At 40.6% G+C, this 12,406-nt stretch overlaps 1 protein-coding gene across 1 annotated transcript in view; it reads left to right on the top strand.

The window, feature by feature from the left end:
* The window catches only part of KIAA1217 (KIAA1217 ortholog), a 504,546-nt gene that overhangs the window by 449,587 nt on the left and 42,553 nt on the right, over nucleotides 1-12,406 (top strand). Inside the window, 2 exon segments of the mRNA XM_042471784.1 lie at nucleotides 10,315-10,419; nucleotides 10,911-10,960. Coding sequence (XP_042327718.1) covers nucleotides 10,315-10,419; nucleotides 10,911-10,960 — 155 coding nt within the window.

Below are 12,406 nucleotides of genomic sequence, written 5' to 3'. Positions count from 1 at the left end.
GAGGGACTTTCTCCATTTTCGTGGCCTTGAATGTATTTTAAAAGTAACTTTAAGAATAGCATTACATATGTTATTTAGTCACTTTTAAAATAATGAATAGTAATAACAAGACATTCTGCCACCCCATTCCTCCAGTAAAGAATAACAAGCAAAAAAAAAAAAAAAAAAAAAACCTACTTTTAAAACATAGGTTTTCAAGCCCTGACTCTTCCCCAGATAGATATCTGAGACAGATGGGAAACAGAGAGTCAACAGTATAGTCTGGGACATAAAACAGTGGCCTGGTGGCCTCCGTTATGATGGTCAGATTGAGGGACAGTATCAGATAGCTTTACTGTAAGTGGTCACATGGGATTTGCTATGTAGTAACTCCTGATTCTGAGGACACAGAGAATTCTGGGTTGTAGTAATAAAATTTAGGCTTGGTTTAATTGCAGTTTTACTTCTTCCCACCAAGAAATCATCAGTTGATCTGATTAACTCCTACTTTGACCCTCTGGGTGACTGCCACTTTCCTTGCCTAATAGTTAAATCCAAATTAATAAATCGTTATTACAAAATTATAGAGGGATTAATTATTTTATGGAGTAGAAGAAATTATATTTGTAACCTCAGATACATTGTGCATTTCATCTAGAAATAACCATGATAATCACTTGTTTCTCTGTTATGCCCTCCCTGCACCAGCCCCAACTCATTCCTAAACAAAGCCTAGCTCCTCAGATACCAGAAGTTGAATCTGTTATTAATTTCTAAGCTGCTGATGAGCTTTAAAATAAGCCTTGTAAATGTTCACTTTAAAGTCTTGAATGGTTTGACTGACAGTGATAAATAAACGATGCCTCTAAATACAGAAACTTGTGGTTCAAATGCAACCTTGGTTGTATCAGTAAAACTATACAGCTATTATCTTATAAACTGTGTTTTTGTTTTTTATTTTAAAATAATTTTCTGTGGCTATGGGGATACTTAAAGAGATTTCTTTGGAGTGTTAGAAACCATTTCCACAAATTAATCTATTGTCTAACCCAGGAAATGTTTATACTATTTCCAAAGCCTTAACTTTAATTTCACAAAAACGTAGAAGTAATTTGGTTTGGAGTGGTTTAAAAATAGCAAATTCAAAGTGGCCCCATACTGTGCAGCTAGTTCTTGCTCTTCCATAGATTGTCAGTCCCTTCAAAGCTAAGAGCTTAACTGACAAGAGGATGCCTCATGGGTTGTATTTGTTGGTAGTAGGTAGCATTTCAGACAATAAGTGTGGGAATCACATGTGGGAATGCTTCCCCAGATAAATACACCCATATGCATACAGAAGAAGCACATTGACTCTTTATATATGTGTGCAGAACATATAGGATTGAGATTACTGAAACATTTAATGTTCTGAATTTATACCAGTTAACAACAAATATATCATTTAGGGCCTCTGCTTGCCTGTTTCTGTTGAAGGAGTTTATAGAGGAAGAGTTTCTTCGCATGTCATCTGGTGGCTTCCATGTCAGTGAGGTAGTGAATCTATTCTGGAGGTAGTGAATCTGCTCAGAACCTATCTCTAAAGAAGATTAATTATCTTGGATAGTTCTTTAAATTTCAACCTCAAACCCAGAACAGATTCACTGTCTTACTGACATGAAAGTTACCACCTTCCCTGATTTCCTCTTGAAGATGATCCGTATCCACAGATCCTGCATCCACAGATCCAACCATCCATGGCTAGAAAATATTAACGCACACAATTTTTCCAAAAAGCAAACCTTGCCTTTGCCATTTCATTTAACAGACACTGTTGTACCATGCTGTGGTTTATAATGGGACTTGATACTCCACAGATTTTGATATCCATGGTGAGGTCTTGGAATCAACCCCCAGTGGATACCAAGAACTCACTGTAGTTGTTTCACAGCAGTTGAAGTGATGTCATACTTCCAGGACATTTATAATTACTTAAAACAAACCAGGATCAAATCATGTTTTGATCCTGTGGTTTGTTATCAAACCTATAGTTAGAACAAATCATAGCTCCCTGAGATGGACAACATGGGAAACTGGCTAGTTGTGTAGAGAAAGCACAAGCTTTAGATCGTATATTTTTGCAGTCAAGGAGCAGAGGATAAGGGAAATGAGTGGGAGCTCAATACTCTGATGGCTTATTGGTCAATTGCAAGAATGAACCAACTCCTTGCATTCAGAGGCCACATCAGCCTGCAGAACCTGCTGAAGGGTGTTGCAATCTAAAATGTGAAACTAGAATTAGTCAGAAGTTGTCTCCTAGGTTTAACAAAACTGGTTAGTAAGTGGGGAGGGCTGGATTTTGTTTTAAAAGAGAGTGACCACTGCTGTAGGCTTCCAGAAGTAGTAACTCTTCTTCATTAACTAGAATTATTTTCATCAGAGGGAACAGAACCATCTAATGGGCCAGGAGAGACTCACCTACATCCCAAGGGCCATAGGATTCCTATCTCTACTCAAACTATCAAACTATGATTTAGCAAAAACAATAAGGCCTATGACACCTTAGAAACAAACAAATACAGTGGATCCTTGTTATCTGCAGGGATTTGGTCCCAGGATTCCCTGTGGATAACAAAATCCATGGATGCTCAAATCCCATTAAATATAATGGCATAACAAAAATTGTGTCCTTTCTATAAAATGGCAAAATCAAGGTTTGCTATGTAGAATTTATACTTTTTAAATGTATTTTTAATACAATAAAAAAATGTTGATAAGGAGGGCCAATTGTATATTATGTCATATCATGAACTTTTGCGACTATGGCCCACTTCAGCAGATATCTATAACTAACACCCACATCTTTTCATACCATTCCTCCTAATGTATATGCACTTTGATACCCAGTTTTAAAGTGTAAACCTATTCTGCAAAAGTTGGAGTACTGCATGATTCAAAGGATAACTGCATATTAATATGAGAAATGTGAATTAGATCATTTGCCCTTTAAAAAAAGAAAAGAAAGAAAAGAGCTCCAGACAGAATTTTTCTTCACTCCTAATCCCACATATGCTCAGCTTTGGCAAAGATGCATTATGCAATATTCTCTGGGTCAAACTAGATAATACATATATCATATTGTATACAGTGATTCTCCCCCAAATAGTAAAAGATGTCTGTTTGCCATAGTATGTGATGTTACTAAATATGTATCTTGTATTTAAGGGGGTTTGTTTTGCAATTGGTCGCTAGAAAATAAACAAGGATTTAAATTGCTAGTTTGATTGTGGAAAAAACAGTGTTAATCCTAGGGAATACACATGCCCTTTCATGTTTGACCCTCACAACATTTACAAAACCTCAGAATGTTTGACTGTCATACTATTTACTAAACCCCAGACTTCCCCTGCTTTCCCTGGCATATGCTGTTAAAAACATGAAACTGATATAGAAGAAACCACAGTTACTGTTGTCTCCTAGATTTTCTGTGGATAATAGAAAGGGGGGGAAGGATATGTGAGTTTTCACACACAGGTTGAAGTCAATGACATTAACTGTGCATTGGGTTTCAAGCTTTATCCCACATACCTGCTGAATTTGGTGGCAATTTTACTTTTTATTGCATGATTATTTTCCTAATTAGGGTTGACTTTCCAGGGTCACAGGCTACCAAATGCCTTTAAACCAAAACTGCTAGGGATTGAAATTGGAACTCTTTATAGGATAATTCTGAGCTAGAAGGAGGGAGATAAATCAATGGTGTAGAAGCTTGCTGACAAGCTGAAATAAAGGGAGTTTCAGAAGGGAGTCTGGCTCAGTTGGCAGTTGGTCCAGGTTTCCCAAACCTTTCTAGTCTGCCCTTTTTCCATTCCTAAATTCTGCTCTATCTCCAATGTGAATTTTATTTGCAAAATATGTCCTCTATCTCTAAGCCATGCTCTCTCTCTCTCTTTTCTTTTTATTATAGCATAAAAATAATTGGAAAGCCTCTTTAATAATCCAAATGCAGGAGTACTAGTACAGTACTCCAGGTTGCAAGCTCTCTCCCAGACACATCATCTGTCTATATTTAATAGAAAGTCTGCACATACACAGGCTAATGAAGCATGTGAACTTGAATGGAAGATTTTATGACTGACATTCTAGTTTATGCCTGCAGCAGGCATGACGTGTCCCCTCTTTAATACATACATAAAAAAGAAAGGCCTCTGGAAAAGGGAAAAAAAACATACAAGCCAGTGCTCAGATCATTTCAAAGTGAGAGGTGGAGATCAATTTACCAGAGTGTAATGTCCTATTCCAAATGACCTATGGCTAGTTAGAAGACAGGAAAAGGCTTGTTCTGTGTTCTGAGCCTGACTTGAACCATCAGAAAGAATATCTGCCAACATCCATAGGAAGACTTTTAGCACCCTGCTGTTACAGGGCTCAGGGGGATGGAGCTGGGGCAGGATTGTATCTGTTCTGCTTCTTTAAAATGGCCAATAGGCATCTTTTGAGAAACAACTGGCAAAAGGAAGAATGTCTTGGAACAGGATTAGGAAGTGTGGAATTGTGTTCAACACACATTCAGCTTTGCTCCGGCATGCTATGCTGCTTGAGGATAGTCTGTTTTAATACAGTTGGGAGAAACCTCCAAGGGAGGGTGTGAATTTGCTGCTTTTGCTCCTTTCTGCTGCTGTTGCCAGCTCCAGGCTTTCTTGGCAGGCAGTCAAGGTAGTGGAGCACCCCTTTCTCCTGCAATTTGGAATTGTCTCTGACAATTTAGTGCTTTTCCTGCAGATTCAGAGAGTCTGGATTAAGGTGAGTCCCTTTTGTAAGGCCACTCCCCAAATGTTCTGCTCCCAGTCCTTCCAGGATCTCATTTCTTGGCCAGATGGATCTCATACAAAGAGGCCCATAAAAGAACAGGCACTGCCCTAGCCAGAGAAGGTCTTAAAGGATTGTGATCAGCACCTTGTACTGGTTCAGTTGGGTGAGGGGGTTGAGCCCAGAGTTAGCAGCCTTCCCCAGCCAACTGTTCTGGATTTAGGTGAACTGAACATTATAGTGAAGATTGTTCATGCCATTGTACTTCCTATCACTCGAGAGTTGGACATTGGAGAAAGCAGACAGAAAGAAAATCAACTCGTTTGAGATGTGGTGTTGGAGAAGAATTCTGTGGATACAGAGGACAGCTAATAAGACAAACAAATGGGTACAAGGGCAAATCTGATTTGAACTTTCCCTGAAAATCAAGTTGACTAAATTGAGACTGTTGTACTTTGGTGACATCATGAGAGGGCATGACTCACTAAAAAAGATGATAATGCTGGGAAAGACAGAGGACAGCAGAAAGAGAGGAAGACCACACACCAAGTGCATAGAATCAATCAAAGAGGAGACAGCCCTGGCTCTGCAGGAACTGAGCAGGGTTGCTGAGGATAGGGTGTCTTGGAGATGCCTCATTCACAGGGTTGACAGAGATCTACGTCAACTTGTGGATAGTTAACAACAGCAACAAATCAAGGGGGTTGGGAATGAGGGCTGAAAGTTGCATGTGGCCAGTGGGGTCTCAAAATGTGCCTCCTGAGGCTCCCAAAGCCATAGCAGTGTGGTCTGCTGGAGGGGCATGGGGAGAGTGGCTCCCACCCCCTCTGTAATTGTTCACTCCTGTTGCAAATCCTTATTTTTAAATTTTAATAGTTGTGTTAGTCATATAGCAAATCCATTAACATCAAAAATCCACCAGTGATACCTTTATTGGACCAACCAAACTGCACAATATACGTGTTGCAAGCTTTTGAAGCTCCACTGGCTTCTTCATCAGGCAAGGTGTTAAAAACCATACATGAGACAAAATTGAAAATGTTAGTCATAGGTCTGCATTCTGCTGTTTTTGTTCTCAGTTCAGATGATATGGAGGGGTATTTCTTGCAGGCAGACACCTCCTCCTTCTGGCCATGTGGCTACTGGGAGATTCTCAGAGTCCAGGAAATTTAACATCCATTTGCAACACAAAAAGATACAATACTTCCTTGTCACCCTCCATACCATCTGAACTGAGAACAAAAACATCAAAATGTAGGCCTATCACGAACATCTTCAGTTCTTTTTGCAACATCTGTATTGTGCATTTTGGTTGATCCAATAAAGGTATCACTGTTTGGTGGATTATTGATGGTACTGGATTTATTTTTTAAAGGTTTGTCTCACTCTTAACTGATTGCATGGGGTTTGATGACTTTCTGACAAGTTATCTTGTCTGAAGATAATTGTTCTTTTTGGGAATGTTTAGTTTGCCAAACATTTACCTTATTTTTTAAACCACAGCCACCATGACCAGTGGTCACATATCATGGGTGCTGTAATCTAAACCATCTGGAGTGCCTGGCATGCCCATCTGAAAGTATTTCAGGAAGCAGGGATGAGATAGACGCCTACTATCTTAAATTCCAATTTTTGGGAGAAATGCAAGATGATGATGACGAAGACAAGAATAATAATATCATCATCTGGGTAACCATCCCTGCTACACTAAATGATAACAGGTTAGACATTTTCCAAAGACTCCGCTCTGAGCAGCATCTACTCTGACCTCAGGGAGAGGCCATGCATAAAATCCCATCCATCCATTTATTGTATGTATATCCTGCCCCCTTTTCCTCAAGAAACTGAAAAATGGCATTCATTGTTGCTCTTTCTCAATTTATACACACAAGAGCTCTGTGACTTAGGTTAAGGTGAGAGTTAATGAATGGTTCATGCTAATAGTGAGATTTGGGCTGAGAGGGGGTTGAACTAGGGAACACTCTCCAGTCTTTGATGTAACCAGTGAAAGGCTTTTAGGTGGCAAAGCTGGCAAATATCTTCCCCTGCCTGGAACTTTGAGAGTGGTTGAGATAGTAAGAATAGATGGTCTTGGGCTCAATAGACATAACTTCATGGAAGGCAGCTTCATTTGCCCTGAAAATATCTGGCAGTCCAATTTACTTTGCATGATAGCATCTACTGTGACTACCACTTGAGTATTTTCCCCTCTGGTCCCGCCATCAAGTCTAAAGTAGCATCATTTCAGTGCTCTTTTTATAGTGTGATGTTTTATTCTGCAATAAACATTTTTTACTGAACAGTGAAAACCAATTTGTGCTTTGGACCACAGAATAAGTGCACACTATAAATAGATTCACAAGGGCACACGTAGCTCATGGAAATGGAGGGGTAGTTTATTTCAACATCTTTGTCAACAAGGGTTAATGTTAGAGCAATTGCTGACCTGTTTGGCGGCAGAGTACATAACTTGAAGCCTTTCTGCATCTATCACTGACTTAAATAAACTATCAGAATTACCCCAAAGGGTGAGAGAGTTCAGCAATTGATAGCTGAAGAAAGAAACATAGAGGTGTAAAGGAACAAAGTGGCAATGGAGGTGAAGACAAGATGAGGCTTGGGTCATTTAGGAAATAACTTTAGATGCATGATTACTTGGACGAGCAGGAATTAGCTTGGCTGAAAAAATGCTTTTGATCAGACCCAAGAGAAGCATTGACACAAAGACATGTGCCTGCTTGAGTTCGGCTTTACTGGTTTCCACAGACACTTCATTGCCCATTTGTCTAGGAGAGAAATGAGGTTGCTGAGGAGGCGACCTTCTCTGAGGGGCTAGCACAGAGGAGGAGCAAGAAGGAAGGCCCCATGGGATGAAAGGGAATCCCAGTGATGAAACTCCCTTCCCTTTCTTTCTTCCTTCCCAGTCAAGCTGGAGTGGGTGAAGATCCCCTGCACCTTTTGTTGTAACTCCAAGTGAGAGTTCTGTAGGCTGAATATCAACAGCGGAATTCTTCCCATGGTTCCAGTGGAGGCAGGCATGGCTGGGTTACAGCAGAAGGATGGGGAGAACTTTGCCCTCCCAAGTTTGACATGAAAGGCCAGCCAGGGGAGCGGGGCAGGTATTTTGCATTGTCAAAAGAAATCCTGGGCACACAGTAGCAGACTCTGCCACTACCACCACCAGGACTCCTATGCAAGCATCTACATTCTCTTCCATGTCTATCCAGCTGACCTGGCCAGTGAGCAAAGAAGTGATCCCGCTCATATGAAAACTGCAATGACAAGAGAACTCCCAAAACAGCTCCAAATGAGGGAAGGGGAGGAGGAGGGTGACTGAAAAGTGGAAGTGGTGGCAGATGGATGAGAGGGGGGCTGAAGTGGCCAGGGAGTGAGGTGGAGGCATCATGGTACTAAGGCATGAAAGGAAGGCATGGACCTGGAAAGGAGATGGAGAGGAGGCAGAGGAAAGTGAGGAAAAGGATGATGACACTGCACAAGATTTTGCAGCAGCAAAGACTGTTGCATACATGTTTGGTGGGGAGGGGGCTTAGAATCATAGAATCATAGAATCGTAGAGTTGGAAGAGACCACTAGGGCCATCCAGTCCAACCCCCTGCCATGCAGGAAATCCAAATCAAAGCATCCCTGACAGATGGCCATCCAGCCTCTGTTTAAAGACCTCCAAGGAAGGAGACTCTATCACCCTCCGAGGGAGTGCATTCCATTGTCGAACAGCCCTAACTGTCAGGAAGTTCCTCCTAATGTTCAGGTGGAATCTCTTTTCCTGTAGCTTGCATCCATTGTTCCGGGTCCCGTTCTCTGGAGCAGCAGAAAACAAGCTTGCTCCCTCTTCAATATGACATCCTTTCAAATATTTAAACAGGGCTATCATATCACCTCTTAACCTTCTTTTCTCTAGGCTAAACATCCCCAGCTCCCTAAGTCGTTCCTCATAGGGCATGGTTTCCGGACCCTTCAACATTTTTGTCACCCTCCTTTGGACACGCTCCAGTTTCTCAATGTCCTTTCTGAATTGTGGCGCCCAGAACTGGACACAATATTCTAGGTGGGGACTGACCAAAGCAGAATACAGTGGCACTATTACTTCTCTTGATCTAGACACTATACTTTTATTGATGCAGCCTAAAATAGCATTGGCCTTTTTAGCTGCCGCATCACACTGTTCACTCATGTTCAACTTGTGGTCTACTTGGACTCCTAGATCCCTTTCACACGTAGTTTCATTCAGCCAGGTGTCACCCATCCTATATTTGTGCATTTTATTTTTCCGCCTAAGTGCAATACCTTACATTTCTCCGTGTTGAATTTCATTTTGTTAGCTTTGGCCCAGCTTTCTAGTCTATTCAGGTCATTTTGAATCTTGATCCTGTCCTCTGGGGTATTAGCTATTCCCCCTAATTTGGTATCATCTGCAAATTTGATAAGTATGCTTCCAATTCTGTCATCCAGGTCATTGATAAAGATGTTGAATAGCACTGGGCCCAGGACAGAGCCCTGTGGGACCCCACTGGTCACTTCTCTCCAGGATGAAAAGGAGCCATTGTTGAGCACCCTTTGGGTTCGGCCGGTCAACCAATTACAGATCCATTTAATAGTTCCTTTGTCTAGCCCACATTTTACAAGCTTGTTTGCAAGAATGTCATGGGAAACCTTGTCAAAGGCCTTAGTGAAATCAAGATATACTATATCCACAGCATTCCCTTCATCTACCAAGCTGGTAATATTCACAATTTTTCCACCCCAATCCCTGCAAAAGCTAAGGGAGGACTATAAACAAATTAGATGCTGAGAATTGAGAGCCTGAAACATGGTAACTCTACATGGAATGGAGAATGATAGTTATTATGGAAGTAAACCCAAAGGGATGAAGACAGATAATTTAAACATTTTGGGTTGAGTATAGATAAACAATACATAAACGTGGTAAGAATGGTAGAGTTGTTAATATGAGAGGACTCTTTCAAAGAGACTCTGACTCAGCTGATAATGAGATGAAATAATCAAAGCAGAATAGAATACAGAAAGGAAGGCTTAAGTCAGAATAGAAGTAAGTGGAGATCAGAAAAGAGAACTAGCATGGTGTAGTGATCTGCGTGTTGGGATACCCCACTGGACACCAGGATCTGAATCCCCGCTCATCCATAGAAACCCACTGGTCTCTCAGCCTCAGAGAGGCAATGGTAACCCCCATCCCAACAAATCTTGCCAAGAAAACCTTGTCATAGGGTCACCATAAGTGACAGAAGACTTGAAGGCCCAGAACAATAAAGAGATGAGAAAGTAGAAAAAAGTAGTAGTCCTTTATAATCTATATTTGTTACAGTCATGTAACACTTTGGTCTGAGGGTTGTTGTTTTGAAAGGCATGATGTGGTCGGTCTTAACGTACATTCAAACTGATGTTCAGGAGCCACTGAATGAATTCCACGGTGTCTTTCTACTCCCATGATCCACATTCTCCTAGAACAAAAAAATAAAGTCTTTAAGGTAAATACATTTGGCTTTAACAAACAATTCTCTTGTCTTACAGAGAGAGGATGCAAGCCATGGAAAAACAGATTGCCAGTTTAACTGGTCTTGTTCAGTCTGCGCTTTTAAAAGGGCCAAATACAAGTAATAGCAAAGATGCTTCTAGGTAAAAAAAACAAAAACAATTTAAAAATTCATTAAATCTGTTTCTCTGTAATTATTTCATTGATCACCACAGGGGGATAATATCTTAGAGCAGAATGCCAATGGAAGTTGTTGTCATTGATTTCATTTGGGACAAGATTGATTCAGATTCAGATACATTTTCTTTTTTCTTTTTTTTAAGGTTTGAATTTTGACTTGAGCAAGGGGAAAACTGATGATAACTCATTGAAATTTAGCCATATTCTTCCTGGTGCCATTGCAATCAATCGTGTGCTCAAATGCCATTATTTTGTGATGGATTTTTTTGTTGTTCAAATGAAGGCATTATTTTGAGATTCTAGAATTTAACCTATCAATTAAATTTAAATGCAATCTGTAATCTGGAGGCCTGGTCTTGTAAAATAATGTAGATCATGATTATAAAGAGAATGACTGACCATTGAATTACAGATGAACATACATGCATAATGGTTTTCCTTTCCCCCCAATTAGTGAGAAGATGATGAAAACTGTAGCCAGCAAAAGCAACACAGAGAAGACAGGTAAGGCTTTTTGTAATGATGGCATGAGCTGGAAATTTTGATAAGCATGAAAATTCACCTTTTACCTTTAGAGCAATCAGAGCCTTAACAAAGAGTTGAATGTTACTTGATGATTCTAGCCTTTAAGTGGTAATATCCATCAGAGTTTGAGCAAGGGATAGAATGACAGCATTTTTGCAGTTTTGATTTGGAGAGAAGGATTTTAAGATTCATACTAAAACATGCTTAGAATGCTACTGTTCTCTAAGAATTTGAGGCATGGGCAGCAATTTTTGTTGCTCTTGTGTGCCTTCAAGTTGTTTCTGACTTATGGTGACCCTAAGGTAATCCCACCAAGAGATTTTCTTGGCAAGATTTGTTCAGGGGGAGTTTTGCCTTTGCCATCCTCTGAGGCTGAGAATGTGACTTCCCCAAGATCACCCACTGATCTTCCATAGCCAAGTAGGGATTCTAACCTTTTTCTCCAGAGTTCTCCAACTCTCAAAACCTACACCACACTGGCTATTGTGGTGGCTGTTACGTTGTAGGCTGTTTACTAATAGGCTCTGCTTGTATGTTTGTAAGTAAACACATCTTTAAAAAGTTACTGAGCTCATGGCAGATCGTGGTTTCTACCCCTGTTACCTAGACAATTCATTGGTAGTGCCAGGATGTTTTAGGTTCTCCCCCACACACACACACTTTCCCGAGTCTTTTCATTCCTACCAGCAGGATATGTTTTTTTTAATGATACTTTCTAGTCTGCCAGACATATCCTTTTCTCCTCCCACCCCTTTACCCCTCTTCTATACATTTCAGTTGGATCTGCAATGGTGTGTGTGTGTGTGTGTGTGTGTGTGTGTGTGTGTGTGTGTGTGTGTGTGTATACACTCACATGTGTGGAAAAGAGGAAGGGCAACAGCCTGTCCCTATCTTTTTCTACCCATTTTCAAAATCACTGCAGTGGGGCGGTGGGGATAGGTGATGGAAAGAGGAAAAGGGGATGGGGGAAAGAGATCACTAGCATACCCTGTTCAGTTTAAGTTGCCAGAAGACTCTTTTTGTGTATGTGATCTCATTAAGCAAAATAATTAATGAGGGAAACTAGACCATGCATTTTATTTATTTATTTTAACAAAAAGAGTTGGCGGATATGAAAATAGGAAGAAACAGTCTTATTCTGTCAAGGCAGCCATGACCCGATGTTTGCAAGACCTGAGCAGGGCAGCTGATGACAAGACCTCCTGGAGGTCTCTCATTCATAGTGTTGCCATAAATTCAAGCAGACTTGATGGCAATTTAATATAGCTGGTTGAATCAGCATTACTACATTGCACTTCTTTCCACTCAGGAAACCAAGGACTACCTTTTAAGACATAGCATGGCTCAGAGATTTGCTGCTGTTGTTTGCACGGTAACTCTATGAATGAGACCTCTGAGAGGCCTGGTCATTCAGCTGCCCTACTC

This window comes from Sceloporus undulatus, chromosome 6 (genome assembly GCF_019175285.1).
Source record: "Sceloporus undulatus isolate JIND9_A2432 ecotype Alabama chromosome 6, SceUnd_v1.1, whole genome shotgun sequence".
Taxonomy (NCBI): Eukaryota; Metazoa; Chordata; class Lepidosauria; order Squamata; family Phrynosomatidae; genus Sceloporus; species Sceloporus undulatus.
The sequence above is the reverse complement of the archived record's forward strand: the minus strand, read 5'-3'. Positions and strand labels throughout refer to the sequence as shown.